Source organism: Pimephales promelas, chromosome 8 (assembly GCF_988280905.1).
Source record: "Pimephales promelas chromosome 8, fPimPro1.hap1.1, whole genome shotgun sequence".
NCBI lineage: Eukaryota > Metazoa > Chordata > Actinopteri > Cypriniformes > Leuciscidae > Pimephales > Pimephales promelas.
Genome location: NC_142776.1, coordinates 30,241,758 through 30,258,068, shown reverse-complemented (window position 1 = coordinate 30,258,068; position 16,311 = coordinate 30,241,758). Strand labels below are relative to the sequence as shown.

At 36.7% G+C, this 16,311-nt stretch overlaps 1 protein-coding gene across 3 annotated transcripts; it reads right to left on the bottom strand.

Moving 5' to 3' along the window:
• Positions 1 to 691: 691 nt before the first annotated feature.
• Positions 692 to 14,484, bottom strand: mst1ra (macrophage stimulating 1 receptor a). Of its 3 annotated transcripts, none has more exons than XM_039689511.2 (21): positions 14,173 to 14,484; positions 11,928 to 13,189; positions 9,011 to 9,184; positions 8,419 to 8,544; positions 8,136 to 8,300; positions 7,514 to 7,674; positions 6,595 to 6,730; positions 6,341 to 6,477; positions 6,039 to 6,209; positions 5,824 to 5,917; positions 5,533 to 5,742; positions 4,931 to 5,077; positions 4,685 to 4,838; positions 4,470 to 4,559; positions 4,195 to 4,389; positions 4,024 to 4,104; positions 3,364 to 3,545; positions 2,667 to 2,776; positions 2,350 to 2,515; positions 2,005 to 2,141; positions 692 to 1,419 (listed from the first exon to the last, which is right to left on the bottom strand). In XM_039689511.2, the coding sequence occupies exons 2-21, from the start codon at positions 13,113 to 13,115 to the stop codon at positions 1,206 to 1,208; spliced, it is 4,038 nt and encodes a 1,345-aa protein (XP_039545445.2). In that variant the 5' UTR covers positions 13,116 to 13,189; positions 14,173 to 14,484; the 3' UTR covers positions 692 to 1,205. The 3 variants fall into 3 exon arrangements, with proteins under 3 accessions (XP_039545445.2, XP_039545446.2, XP_039545447.2); XM_039689512.2 differs by having other exon boundaries at positions 14,184 to 14,484; XM_039689513.2 differs by having other exon boundaries at positions 14,316 to 14,484.
• Between the last annotated feature and the right edge of the window lie 1,827 nt (positions 14,485 to 16,311).

Genomic DNA, 16,311 nt, shown 5'->3' with positions numbered 1-16,311 from the left:
ATTCCATAATGTAATGCTATAATAATCTGTGATTCTGAATTCCAGTTTTCACACTGGCGGCTGGCTGACAGCCTCACATTCTCCTCAAACATTGTGTTCATCTGCGCTGTGCCATGTCAAGGGTGTTGAAGTACAACTCACGTAAAATGGATAATTCCACAAATAACCAGAGATGGCAAAAAAAGAGGGAAAACTGCTGCAGACTGCAGCTGTAAATTGAATAATCAAGTTTTCCACCATTTTAATCACTTACAGCAAAAATGTTCGAAAACCATTTTGAAAATGTTTGCATTAAATTCTGTAAACATTTCATTTCTGAATGTTCTATTAACGTTCAAAACATGTTTTAACATTTTTGTTGGTTTTCTGAATGTTCAGGGAACATTCAATTATTTGATCATTTTTGAACGTTGAACTATGTATAAATAATGCTTGTGTGCTAACCTTTTGAGATCATAATTAATGACCAGATAACGAACATTCTATTAACATTACTGAAAACAAAATGTGTTTATAGCTTTGAGAGAAATTGTCAGAATATCCAAAGTTCTCAGAACGTTAGCTGGATTTTTTATAGTGGAATGACAAAATAATTTTGTACAACTTTTGTAAGGTCATTAAAAACTGCATTTAACTATGCAAGAATTTTTAAATGTTGTTTAAAAAAGTTTGAAATCTAATTTCAACAACATAAGTTTGAACTCTTTATTTACACTCAACAAAACAGTTAAAAAAAGTAGAATGAAACTGACAATCATATTTCAAGTAATAATATTGCTCTTATAATGTTTTTTTTTTATATATATATATAAAAATGGCCTGTTGCTAGACTCTTCCGGATAGAACAGTGTTGTATGAGCAATAACAGATGATTCAGTTGTTATCAGGGTAATAAACAATTTCATGTGCTTTAAAAATGTATAAAACACAACAAAAGACTTGCATTCATTTAAAAAGTGCACTCGTCCAGAAATTGTTAATGTCCCATAAGACACCAATTCGGCTGTGAAACTAGTTCACAGTAGCATGACCATTACAGAGGCACACAAAGAATGTGCACTGTCTTTGGCTGGACACACATTGGGATTCTCCAAATACAGCAGATAATCTTCAGTGCATGCTCTTTGGTTATCAAACTTCACAGGACTATGTGAGCCGTTGAATCCACAGGATGAAGGCAGCTCAGACTTCATTTGGGACTAGGGTCAGGTGGAAGAAGAGTGGTCCGAGTGTGCGGGTGGGGCCGGGGAGAGTGAGGAGTAGGGCCGCGGCTGGTCTAGATTCACATAGTTGATCTGGAGGTTGACGTAATGTTCCCCCTCTAGGTCGGAGTGGATCTCTTGAATGGCTTGTACGAGCGTTGAGAAACCTGGTCTCTTCTCAGGCTCAGGATGCCAGCACTGCATCAGGACGGACCACCTATAATACAAAAGTGCAATACACATTCCAGAATTATATATATATTTATTAGTATAGTGATTTATAATATGTAATTTATACTTTATAGGGCCAGATTTCCTAAGAGAAACCCTCTTTTGGTGATAAAAAACGTGGACAGGGTTATTTTTGCGGCTCATCTTATTGCATTTGAATCAGTTTCCATTTCAAATGCAAAAATTATGTTTAGAAAAGTATTTAATCATGCAAGATGTGATTTACTAAGGTTTGCGCTAGTCAGTTTACTGGTATTTTGGCCATTATTTAACGCCCAAAAAAGCACGCCTTAAACCAAATGCTGATTTGTGCTGCTCTTGGTAGATTTCGTTGGTCATTATGGAAATGATCCGGCTGCCTCTGTCTCCTTTAATTTGTGCATCGTCGTCAGTAGATCACACGCATAGCTTTCCAGTCCCATGTGCCCTTTCTTGGAATTGCACTTTCATGCTAATTTACCCTGTTGAGCAAATCTGGCCCATAGTATATAATCAATGAGACACCAATTTTGATTCCACATGAAATGCCGCCTTTAAAATGAACAGCAGGTAAATACACATAAAATCATACATGGAATCAAAGCAGTATTGTGGCTGTGGCAGTCGACGGCCTTGCATCAGATATGCTGTAATGTCATACGGGTCCACATCAGGATATGGACTGGCCCCTCTTGTCATCATCTCCCACATCAATACTCCATAAGACCACTAAAGGGAATACAATGCATACATTTGTATTTATATTATATAAAGAATTTAGCGTCATACCTACCTGCTGAAATTTAAATCCCTCTATTTGATACATTTACATAAACACAATTATTTTTTAACCTGACTCTGATTACCCCAATTAATCATGTGATTTTAAAAACATGATTCTTGAAATGGTATAAAGATTTTTCATGTTTAAACATACCACATCTGATTTAGTGGTGAATTTCTGTGTCTGCAGACTTTCTAAAGCCATCCATTTGACTGGCAGCTTTGCTCTCTTGCTGTCCTGGATGCTGTAGTATTCCTTATCATAGACATCTCGTGCCATGCCAAAGTCAGCCACTTTCACTGTAAAGGACTCATCCAGCCTAGGAAAAGCAGTTCCATTATATTCGATAGAAATGCATTTGTCCATACTCATTGTACTTTGGTAGGACAAAATAAAGGCTGTTGTTTACAGTTTGGAATATACATGCCTTACTAGACACATTATGATAACTCAGGTTGTCGGTTACTTACATGCAGTTGCGTGCAGCAAGGTCTCTGTGCACAAATTTCTTGTTTGCAAGATACTCCATTCCTTTGGCAACTTGAAGACCAAAGCCAACCAGGTCCTTCACAGTGGGATTCTGAACATGAAAGATATATTTATGAGGCATTTTTCAGTCTAACATTTTAGTATGGTGGCCTGATTTTAAAAAGATTCAAATGTTTCTGGATAAACATCGTTGTTGGTTCCCGAGTAACATTACTATCGACAAATCATATTTTAGGGTTAAAGTTAGGCTTAAATGGATACTCCACTTTTTTTGGAAATAAGCTCATTTTACAACTCCCTTAGAGTTAAAAAGTTGAGTTTTACCATTTTCAAATTCATTCAGCCGATTATCTGATATTAAGGAGAATATCAGTCCCATTGAATTCCATAGTAGGAAAAAAATATATACTATGGAAGTCAATGAGCCCAGAAACTGTCTGGTTACTGATATTCTTCTAAATATCAGAAAATCGGCTAAAACCCAACTGTTTAACTCTGGGGGAGTTGTAAAATGAGCCTGTTTTTTTTTTTTTAAAAAGTGGAGTATCCCTTTAAGAAGGGGTTAGGGATGAGCTGAGTTTGAGTCATCAACCTATCAATTCTGATGATTAAAGTAATGGTTAAGATACAGCATGTTGTTCTAGACACTGAGTTGTAGTATAAATTGAATGTGCTTACCCTCTGTGTAGAGCGGATGAAATGCCGGAGGTCTCCATGTTTCATGTATGGGAGGATCACCAGGGGAAGTCCATCACTGGGGAGCACAATGCCCAGGAGAGACAGGACATGGGGGTGGTGGAAGGCCTTCATAAAGATTCCTTCTCTTAAAAACTGCTCCACCTCCTCCAGATCAGTGATCCCTTTTAAGAAAGAATAAGACATGCATATTTATGATTGTCTTTTCCATAATAGCTAGACATGTTAATGTTATAAAGTAAACTGTAATGTAAAATACTGTAATATCACATGTTTGTCTTTATTTAATATATGTCTTTTCATAAGCTTACTAAAATACTTTTTTAACCTAGGCAAAATATTGTATCAAAGTGTTGCGATATTGGTCAAAGTGTGCTATCCAATGGATAATAACTAACACTCCCTTAAAGTTAATCTTTATTAACACTAATACTTTGATAACAATGGTAAATGCAATCTTTAGCAAATTTTTATTCTGTGTATTATAATGTTGTGATGCCCGAATTCACTTTTAAAATGTAAAATGATTATATATATATATTTTTTTTTTTTGATTATTCAGTAATTGGCCATAACATCTTATTTTTTTAGCCACATTTTTAATATTGGTGCACCTTTATTTAAAAGTGTTAATTTACTTACTATTGAGTGACTTGACAGCACAGTGAATCTCTTTATCACCACTATCAATAAGATATCCATGATACACCGTTCCAAAATGACCTGAGAAAGATTTGGGATGAGTATTAAGATTTGGGATGAGAATGAACTATAAAAATGGAAAATAATGTACCAATGCCCTGACAAATGTACCTTTGCCAATGATTTGGTCATGCTGGATTTTGACCTTCTTAGGTGGGATCAAAACATCCTTCACCTCCTCCAATAGATCTGGCCGGAGAGCAGACATAGAGATCGTCTGAGATGGCATCAAAGGAGCTGCTGCAGAGTCCATCGTAGGACTGGAGAACGTTGTGCTCGAGGCTTGGAATGGAGAAACTGACAGACCTACAGGACACAATTTATTTTCACTGAAGAATGGATTCTGTTTATAAATGATGTCTCATAGTTTTCACAGGTTGTCTCACCTCTTCTGTAGTCCCCATCAGGTGATCTGTCATAATTCTCCACTGCCGTGCGAGATGAATGCATGGATAGTCGAACCTGAGCAAGTGCAGCTGCCAACCAAAGAGTTTTGTTTTGTTTTTTACATTCATATTCACAAAATTTGACATTTGTTTTTCATATAGTAAAGGGCCCCTCATCCTATTCTTGGTACCAAAAAGTTATTAAGGACACTTACCTTTCTTTCTCTTGCGCTCATGTGCCATGGCTACGTAGGCCAGAGCTGCCCCCACGCAAACTGCAGCTATGATGCCCAGCACCATGCCCAAAATAAAATTATTCTTTGTAGTAATTACCACACCAATGTCATATTCTTCTCCATTCACAAACAGCTGAGAAAAACGAAGTGGAAGAGAAGAGCATCATGAATAAAAAACAGAGCCAGCTTAAACGTATCAAAGCTGAATATGTCACAGACTCTGACCTTGACTGGCGCCCCCTGGCTAGGGATTGTCAGATTTTTGGGGATCCGACAGGTGATTTCATTGTCCAGAACTTTAGCTTTGCAATCCACTCCATTAATTGTCATGAGGATTTCCATGCAACCGGACACCAGGGTCAGTTTTTTGTGCTGGAATAAAAACAAGCATTTGATTAGATTATAATACAACCAATTTGAAAATCTAAGAATAGTTTAAGTGATCTTGTTAAAACCAGCATTCATTTTTTACAAAGTTTTAGCCATAATTGTAATTTAATAAATCATTTATTGTGTTGATTTACATGTCATGGAAGTCAGTTCGAGTTATTTTAGCCCCCCAAAAAATACATTTTAAAAAACACTAAAATAGAAAACAGTTATTTTAAATGGGAATAATATTTCACAATATTACAGTTTTACTGTATTTCTGAACAACTAAATTAATATTTGATTAAAAAGATAAATATATTTAAAAAAAATATATCAACATTTAACAAAAACATGTGAAAACTTGGACTGGTCAGATCCTATACTTTTTAGTTAAAGGTCTGGCTATGTCAGACTATAAAACCCCATATTTAATATATGCAACCACCAAGACGCACATGCAATGAGACTTCATCCTGCCCTGGTGTGAGCTCAAGCACATGGCCATCTGTTTCAAATGGGATGGGCTCCCCATCAGCATGGCAGGTAAAAGTCTGAGACAGGAGTTCCTTGGCTCCATCCAAATCGACAGAAAGAATTCCTGATGACTCCTCACATACTGGGATTTTACATTCCATCTGGGTGGGATTCCTTTGACCAACACACACCTAAGAAGGAACATTATCCAATAAGTGGCAACATATTCACTATTTTCAAACATGGCTCTTCAAAATACAAATGAGTCCTACAGTTTGCACTGGTCTTGTGTTGTTGACTCTGTAGTTAATGACGGCCTGGGAAACAGAGTCCAGATTCTGCCCAGTGATGGTTATTTTGGACCCTCTTCATTGTAGCAGCACCCCAAAAAAATACATAATGGACAATTTAATGGCATTTCCCATCATTTACTGTTAAAGACCCCATTAAATGGTTTACAAAAGAAAAACTGAACGTTTTGACTCACCTTCTAAAACCGCAGTTGGGCTTCACATCCGTCACCTCAGGATTCACCATGTAGCTAAAGGTTTTTGAGGCTGAAATAGTTGTTTCATCAATTACAACCTTCACATCTACTTCTGAAGTCTCCTCAACACTTTCAGACCTGCAAATGATAGATGTTCCATTGCTGGAGATGCTGTGGAGAAATAACAGGAGAAAAATCCTCAGAAAGCAGTAGTTAAAAATGTAGTACTCACATCCCATAATATTTCTAAACCATGACTTGTAACTGTTAAAACAGTGAATTTCATAACCTGGCACAATAACCTTTCAACAGGGCAAATTCTGTCTCCAAGGATGACCGTTCTGCTTCCACCCGCATCCAGATGTTTTCCAGACAGGGTGACCAGGGTTCCTCCAATCTTAGGTCCAAAGTTTGGATTGATATCTGTGATTTCTGGGGTCTGATGGAACATATTAGGTATGACAGAGTTTTATCAATCTAAAACAGCAAAATCATACATAATTACTTAACATAATCAAGTGGAATAATTAAAGATTGAGAATGTTTTAGTCATTACCACAAAACCGAAGTCTTGTATGCTAGCCTTCCCAAAGATGAAGTATCCACTTCCCACTCTTTTTTCATTCACTTCCATTGTTATATCAACACTCTGCTCCAGGCCTGACACTTCACCTTCAATCCTACACACCAGCCTGAGAAATGAATGAAAAATAACATTCATAATAATTCATTCTGTAAACTATTACATAGTATTATCTGAAATGAAGCTAAAATAAAATAACATAAATAATAGATGAAAAAAACAACCTACTAACTAAATTAAAATGTTTAAGTTGAGGTACTAAAATAAATCTCAATTAAATTAAATAAGCTTAAAGATAAATATAAATATGGTGTAAAACAAACTAATAAAAATGACAAGTTTAGCTTAATTGAAAATGACAAGTTTAATTAATTGAAACCTGAAAATATAACCATAAAAGCTATTATATAAATTCTATTAAATATTTTAATGGTATATAAAGCTAAAATACAATAGATAAAACACATATGTATGCATGTGTGATCATCAATATGAGTAACAACAAAGGTTATCTGTACTGCACTGATTTTTGTTCTGAGTATCAATTTCCCTGAGTTTCACTGCTTTTGCATGTGATCTTTAACATTTGTGCATTTTATGAAATTCTTGTTCACCTGTATCTGGTCTGTACTAAGTTGTAATTGACACTCATTTAAAGCTTGTGGTTGCAAAGTACTCCTGCCCAGACAAAAACAGTTTTTTGTAGACCCGGTTGAGCAGGTAACATTTCCTAAATGTTATGCAGGTTTGTTTGACACGTTGAACATTAGCTATTAAAAAAAAAAAGGTTATGCTTTGATACACCCCTGCCACAGCTTCTTGTTTCAGTAGAAAGAAAAAAAGTATTTGTCAAACCTTTTTGTGGGGAAACTAAAATATGTGTGTCACTTACTGGGAGCTACTGCTTTTCTCTGGTATAACAGTGCAGTTGTAATTTCCCACTTTAACCTGGTGAGAAGTTTGAGTGATAGCAGGTCGGGAAGCTGATTGGAAGTCCCAGCCGCAGAGAGTAAGGTCACTCTTACCATTTATGGGCACTGTACTGGGGAAAAACTGAAAAGCAACAGTGCACAAAAATCAAGTTTTACGGGTTGTGCATAAACCTCATACTGAAGTATGTTATTTGGATCAGCCCCGAACCTAAGGTAAAACATGACTGTACAACATGCCTACGTTTTAAGTAAAAAAAAAAAACAATGTCAGTCAAGAGTCTGGACACAGACTTAATTCATCTCTCATGAATTTATTCTCACCAAGGCTGTTGTGTATAGTACAAAACTAAGGTTCCTTTTCACTCAAATAACTACACAGCTAAAGCTGGCCTGGCATTGCATCCGGTGTGAGCCAAGGGTGAGAGTCCAACAAGAAGTGTTAACACACGCCTGATATGACAATGATATTATCAGTGCACACTGACCATATATAATGAGAAGTGCAAACTTAAAAGACAGACAGTTCATTGTGAGTTTATATTTACTGGCAAATTATCGTCCTATCAATTGGCAATGCGTTACCTGGGTGATCACAGGAGGGCAGGAAATGCTACTCCACTGATCTTCACACTTTTGGGAACAGACTCCACCACACCAGCTACATCCCATAAACTCGGGCGCCGCTAAACAGACTGAACAGTTGAGGAAATGGGCACAGCCTGGACCTCTGGGAGACACATCTATCAGCTGTACATAAGATGAAGAGAGGCAGATTTGACATTGGATGGATGTAAACAGAAAAATGCAGATGAAAACTTTCAATTGATATTTTTGCTGATGGCGGTCTCAGAATAAACGTGCATACCTTGTTTCCAACAACAAAGAGCAGAGACTCGGAAGAACGAATGGCAGCCATTCGTGAAACGCTCTGCTTTTCTTCCACAAGAGAGTAGTTGGCAAACACTACAGGGACTGATTTGCTCAGAATGACCTGAAAAGTAAACTAATTCTTTATGTTTTTATTTAACAGAATGATATTTAGTCACAGCTACCGGATAAAAAACATGCATAACATTTGTCCTTATAAGGGAAAAAATTCATTCATAGTAACCATCCAATATATGGATGGAGCCAAAAAAAAGCTTGGCCTATGATCAGATTGGCCACTGATTAGAGGGAAAGATATGAACTTTAAACTTTTTAAAAACAGTTAAGAAGAGGATTCAGAGGGGGGCATGCAGGTTGTTGCAAATATTTATGGAGCTGAGATGAAAGATTGGAGCTTTTGTTTGCTCCATACACATTTGTTTGCTCCATATTAAAATATAGTAAATTTCATATTATATTATATACATATTATATAGAGTAAAAAGTAAATTTCGATAAGATGCAAATCATTATCCACAGTTTTTGAAAAGTAATCTGTTTCTACCAAAAAATAGTGATGCATTATTAACCTGCAAGAGCCTCCCATGATCCGTGCCGATGTGTGCCACAGTCTTGGTCTCAATGGTGGTGACCAGAATAGAAGTGAAGAGAACATTGTTCATCTTTCCATTGAAGAAGTCCACTCTGTAGTAAGGCATGGCCACCATGGTGGGAAGAGCTTTGCAAGTCAAATCGTCTGGATTCTAGACAAAATAGAACAAAATGAATAAATATATTTTGTGACTGCAATTGTTTTTTCATGTAACATTGCTTAGCAAAAAAAAGCTGTAAAAAAATTAAGAGTACACAGATAATGTCAATTTAACTAACTTAAAACTGAAAAATCAACAATTACAAGATAATACACTCCATCTCCTGGTTTTAAAGATAAGGCTTAAGCCTAGTCGCAGACTAAAATGCATGTATGAGCTGTTTTAACTGAAAGCAACTTAAATACATTATATATACTTATGTACATATCTTAAAATACGTCAGTGGCATTGTTTTGTCTCAAGATGCACACGTGTAATGTTTCTTTTTTCTTTTGCATGTTTATGAAGGCTACTTACAGGTCTAAATTGAACTAAGGCCAAAAATTAGGCCTTATATGTGAAGCTCAATGTATTATTTGAATAAACAGCTATATTTTAATTTCATTGACACTTTCATCAAATCAACATTTTTACTTATTTTTCATTTCCTGGGCCATTTTTATTATGATTTGCTTTACTGACTTCAAAAAGGGGGGCATTGTGACAGCAAAAAATGCATCCACAGCAACAGGAAAGCAGCAGCACCTTTAAACGGAAGGCTCCAGACACCATCTGGCAGTAATAAATGATTTCCTGCCCATAAAACTTGAAACCTTGTACCAAATTAGGATTTTGTGGAATATGTGCAGTTAAATATTTGATATCTTTGTTTTTATATAGTATATCAACATGGAACACAATAATCCAATTCGAATCTAAGTTATACATGAGTAAGGTACAAAAGTAATCTAAAAGTAATCAAAAAGTAGTCAGAATACATTACCTAAAATGAGTAATCTAGATTATGTTACTAACTACAATTTTCATCATTTAATTTGTAACTACAATTTGCAAGTAATCTATATATTTACAGACTTTCTTGCTCCCATGGTAATAAAAGGAGAAATATTTTCCATACTTTAAAAAGGATGTAAAAACTTCTTAGTATCATTAAAGAGGCAAGATATTACAATTCGCCTGAAGTAATATAACTGTGAGAGAAATTTTAATTGCTATTTGCTGAAAATCTAGACCTCCATCAAGGAGGCATAGGTCATGAGACCGATCCAGTTCTCTTTGAGAAAGTATATAAATAAAGAATCATTATCATAATTCATAATAACTTAGTAGTATGTAAGTGATAAACGTATCTAATAAACCATTTGTTACATCCACTATAACTAATGAATGGATTAAAATATTCTGTAAAATATAATGGAAGTGCAAGAAATGAAAAACAAATAACAATGTATGTGAGATGTCCAGGGTGGAATGATTTACAATGGACATGCATGCGCAATCTTAGAAAAACTATAATAAGAGGACAGCATTTTAAATATTGTTTTATTTCAGGCAATCCCCTTGTTATCTGTGTTTCTATTGGTTAAAAGCAAACTATTGACGTCACTACTGAATATCCTACCAGCCCACTACATACTTTCTTTGATCTTTCAGCTCTGGCTCAACACCTGTTTAAGATCGTGAGCGATAGAGCAAAATTCAGCACAAAATGTTTGCCACAGAAAGTTTAGTTCACTAGTAAGGTATTGAGTGACGTATTATTTCATGTATGAGCATGTGGCGACTGGTATCGACAAAACAGAAAGTGACATCATGGATTCAGCAGACTTAATCCACACGCAATGCGAGTGTCTGATAAAGCCTGACTGTCACTGAGATCCCTGAGCAAGTGCAGCTCCACATCTGAGTTTAAAGCAAAATCAAATGTTTGTGTGAGTCATTTCCTGAAAGTGGCTTTACTAACCATCAAATATTTTATGGTCCACTCCTTTTAAGGTACAGGTTGTGTAATGTAAACTAGACCAATTACATAAACCCTTTGACTGAACACAAGATGGGGACAAGTCTTGAGGTACAGGTAAAGCATAAAATGGCAGTAGACAAATTAAAGTGACTAATTCAGCTTTTCAGTAAGGCAAAGTAAACATTCTTGACAAAAAAAATGCTAGGGTGATCCGAACGGTCGCTAAGGCATTACTAGGTGGTTGCTAGGGTGTTCTGAAGGTTGCAAGGGCATTGTGAGGGAATTTGCTATGGTGTTTTGGGCCTTGCCAGCCGGTTACTGGACCGTTTCTAAGTGAATACTTGGGTGTTTGAGGGGTTGCAAGCACATTGCTAAGGTAATCTGGGTGGTTGCTATTGCATTACTACTGTAGGTGGTTGCTAGGATGTTCTGGGGATTTCTGTAGCATTGTTAAGGTATTTTGTGTGATTGATATGGCGTTTCTGTATGGTTGCTAGGGCATACCTAAGTGGTGATCTGGGTGGTTGCTTGGGTGTTGCTAAATTATTGTGAAGCAATTGCTAATGGTTATTGCTAAAAGGCATAGAATCAATTGTCATGCTGTTCTGGGGGTTGCCAGGGTACTGCTAAGGTAATCTGGGTGGTTGCTATGGCATTTGCTGTGGCGTTCTGGGGGTTTCTAGAGCATTGCAAGGCAATTAGTATGGAGATTGAGGGGTTTCAGGTGCATGGGGCATTGATAGGCAGTTTCTAGGGTCATCTGGGCGGTTGCTAGAGCATTGCTAGGGTGTTGTTAGGTATTTGCCAGAAGAAGTTCTGGGTAGTTGCAAGAACTGTTTCACCCAAAGACCTAAAAATGGTCTTCAAAATGCCTTCTTTTGTAGCTTAATGTGAATTGTCAATAAACTGCACTGAGAAATACAAACTCACCTCATGTGGGCACATTTCACAGGACTGTAAATGGCACAATCCCCGTGAGAGTTGCTCCGTCCCACTTGAGCAGCAGGACTCTAATCCCTTTTCTATGGCACTGTTTACGTCGTCTATTGGAAATGCACACAAGGCAGACTGGCTGATAGGATTCCCATTTTGATCTGATACAGCAAACACCCCATACAGAATTGGGCTTTCCATCTTCACCCCTAGGTCATCAGCCAGCTCCTTGCCTGCTGTACTGAAGTGAGCAGCTTGAACCAAGTTGTACACAACATCCCTATAGCTCCTTCTCCGGCGTTTGGGTTCAAAGCGGCATTCCAGAACGATCTCCCTGTACATCCAAAACTCGCTGTCACTGATCGGCAGACGCCCAAGATGGGTCTGCAACTTGGCGTTTGTTTTCATAGGGCTCTCTCTCTGTACAGACAAGAAATACACATATTTTTCCGTGGAGAACGTATAGATGTAGTCAATGGTAAATGTATCCTGGAATTTGGGAAGAACTGTTAGATCCTTCCTTTGGCTGTCAAAACCATTTTCTGTGTTAAGTATGCGGCGAATGGAAAGAGAGGGCTTGCCGAAAGTCCTGGTAATTGTAGTATTGATGGTAGCTGCTGTAAAGAAGTACGTTGAAAAACCATCTTTGACTGCACTGACCTTTGTTCCCAGAGGACTAGCAACACAGTCGGGACAATCCGAGCGCGAGTTGGCTTTTGCATTAAAAAAACATTCAGGGTTAGGTTTTAGGCCTTCATTAAGTTCAAGAATGTTACAGACTCCATACTGGGTGCTCCCACAGATGTACAGGAAGTCAAGATGGCCATGAGGCTCTAAAACAAGAACTTGATTATCTGTGTCCAGTGAAGTTCCAGGTTCATTCTCAATTTCACAGTGACAGGTCTGACAGTCTGGACTGCCAACTGGACCAGTTCTTACTTCCCATAGTTTAGTGAGATTTTTGTCCAAGGCTTCAACAACATTTTGAGACGCTACATAAACTTCGTCAAAAATTTCCTTGACAACTATGTTCTGTATGGATTTTGTAGTTTGGAAAAAAGAGACAGAGTAGGCAACAGAGAAGTTTATGTTCATTTGCGGGATCGCAGGACATGTTTTTAGGGCACAGGTCAAATGTATCTGCAACCAGACACACTTTAACAAGGTCCTGGGGCTGATGAACATCTCCACAGTCCTATGTAGCCTGAGGTGACAGGATGTCACTGCTGTTATTAACACATGATGAAGATAACCAGGACCTTTGAGTGGAAAAATGACAAAAATAGATGGAAGTGAGATTAACAATCACTGAAAAATGATTTCTTCATTATGTCAAAACAACATCTATTTCATCCATTTACATTATTTTGTCAGTTTGCTCATATTATATTATATTGCAAAGTTCTCCCTTACTCTGTTATGCATGTATTAGTGGTTGTTACACAAATCATGCTTGTTTCATTGTACATTTAGTAAATAAACTGATTTGTGGTCTTGAAATTAAATGAACTTGACACCACATTTTACTTTTAAAATCAATGAATGCTTTAAGGTTTTTGTTTTAAATTCTGTGGGCTCAATTTTGTACAATGTGCATAGAGTAAAAAAAAAAAGAAAAAAAGAATGTAGCACAGTTTGTTTGTTTTTTTAACCAAAAAAAGGGCTACATTTACATGAATGCTTTTGGCAGCTTAAAACCAAAGAGACTTGTTGCATTCAAGGTTTACATCACACCTTCCATAGTTAAATGGTGGTCTAGGAAACCAGGGTTGTCAATAAATAAATAATAGCCTACAGCCTGAAATTCAAGGCGTATACTCATATTTGGTATTTTGGCGGAAACTGTAACTATCCATGGTATAATAGTTTGCAAGTGAACTCGCCTATGAAGTAGACGGGAAATGGCTGAATAATTACGCAATATATAGTTTTAAGAGAAAGATTTTCTCTGTAATGTAGGCTATTACGTGCATAAACTCCTTTCAATCTAATTTCTTTCCGAGTAAGAATAATGAAAACGGTATGCAACTTTACGCGCACTTTTAAACAGTCGATAAACAAACATGTCAAAGCGTAACCAGCTTTGATTTTCGTTTTTAGTCACGGAGTTGTCTAAATATTTAGGCTATATTCTAAAGAATATTAACGAAAATGTAGCGTGGAAATGACAAAAAGGTCTAAGCACTGACTAAAAGGATAAAAAACGACTGAATAGTAATTGTAAAAAAGTGTGTGAGTTTACCTGAAGCTCACCTGTGGCCTTTTACCACTTTCTCTGAAGTCCAATGAAGAGTGAACGTGCGCTCTTAAAAGCCAAACTCCATAACAAAAACTCCACAGAATACGACATCAGTGATTTTACTTGATAAGTTGTAGGCTACCTACCTGAAGAAAAAAAAATAAAGCCTCACAAGATTGACTGGTTTCTTCGACGGGACAGTTTCGACTTCTTGTATTAGCATGAGACAGGGAATACGGTCAGTCCCACTCCCACAGAACACGCCTGAACATCTCATAAGGAAGTGAAGTTGCACAATTCCTCCTCAATCTAAACATCTCCCCAGGGAAATAAAAATTAAGGCTTGCACACCCCTTTCCTTGTCTAAGCAGTATTTAAGCGCATTTAACAATCTAAATGACGACTACAAGATCTGGATTTCCTTGGCTAGTCAGTCAGAGCAATAACATGTTTGAAGGAATGCAGGGAATTTAATTCCCATGCAGGCTATAGGCTATTCTGGGGTGAGAGGAAAAAGAATGTAATGGAAATGTAAACTAGCAATACACATTACACCATGCATAGCCCACAGTAGTTCACTTTACGTGGATGTTGTGGTGATAGCCTATATAATGCAGGTGTTCCACACTGTGGGCTCGGGAGGGAGAAATGAGTAATTGTGTTTTGTGTGTAGCCATTTTTTGACGTTGTTACATGAGTGGCATGTAGACGGGCTTAATAGATGATGTAATGATGGATTTCACATAATTACAGATGTTCTATTTACTATTTATGTTGTTGTTTGTTGGTTCTACTGTCCAGATAAGATTATAATTGAATGATTATGCTTACTTTAGTATACGAATTTATTTGTCGTAATTTGTCTAAATATACAAATATTTTGTAAATAATGAATCATTTATAAATCATTATTATTTTCTTATTTAAGTCCTTAGTTCGTACAGCACATATGTTCGTATTAAATATTTAAATATATATATATATATATATATTACATTTTATATGCTATGTATTTAGTATATCCACTTGGTGGCGCCAGCAACCTGTATAATATATAAACTGCTACAACGTTTCATAAATTCAGAATGCTTTGTAAAATATATCCAGATCTATTTAAACACCATTACTTACAGTTTGACTATGAAGGGATTAAAACAATATTCTATGAAATATTAATAAAGATGCACTTTAAATTATTCTGTTATGAGTAATAATCAACAACATGCATGTGCCAGTTTTGTGCACACTGCAGATGCTACTGTTATTAATTATGAGTTACATGGACATTGCAATGAAACAGAATGTTTAAGAGAAATGCTGTTCTTTACAGCATTTGAGAACAGCTCAGCCTGTTATTAAACAGCCCATTTTAGACAGCCAGTTAAGGCAGAAAGGTCATCCAGACTTCCTTTTGTCAGCTCAAACTCAGTTTGGGGTCTGTTCAGACCTCTTTAATGTGTGTCTGTTTGCCAGAACGGGTGGAAGTAGAGTTGTTGTTAAACAGAGTACCCAGTAAACTACATGCGTCATAGCTATTCACACTGGAGTGAATGCTATTCTCTCTGTCTATCTCTGAATGTCCAACGGTGCCGCTCAGGCCTCTGCTGAGGAACAGAGTGATAGTACATAAAGTCTTTCCAAAACACGAGAAAGAGAAAAACAGGTGGCTAAAGACTCCATGAAATAAGAGTTTTGGAGTTTTGTGGCTTTTAGTTAATGCCATTGAGTTCATTTAGCAGAGTAAAAAAGTTAAGAAACAATTAATTTTGTCATTTAACATCCATATTGTCTCTCAATACCTCTAAATTAGAAAATAATTCCTTTATTTTGAAAGAAGTGATCAGTGAATGCATTTTGTGCCGAAGCAATGATAAATGACCTGCAGTTTGTCCCACACAGACTGATGCTAATTTGATCACTGCGTGAAGAGTTTTGAAAAATGAACTTGGAAAAAAAGCTAAAAACTAAGTTTGAGGTAAAAAACAACAACACCCATGCATCAATACAGCCAGCTGAGGGCAGTTTCTTGCATGCATCTTGCCATTTATTACTTTTTCTGACATTGTCAACTTTATAAAAGGCCTTTTTGATGCATTTCCAGTTCCAAAGACAAGCCACTAATTCAATTTGTTAACTCATCAG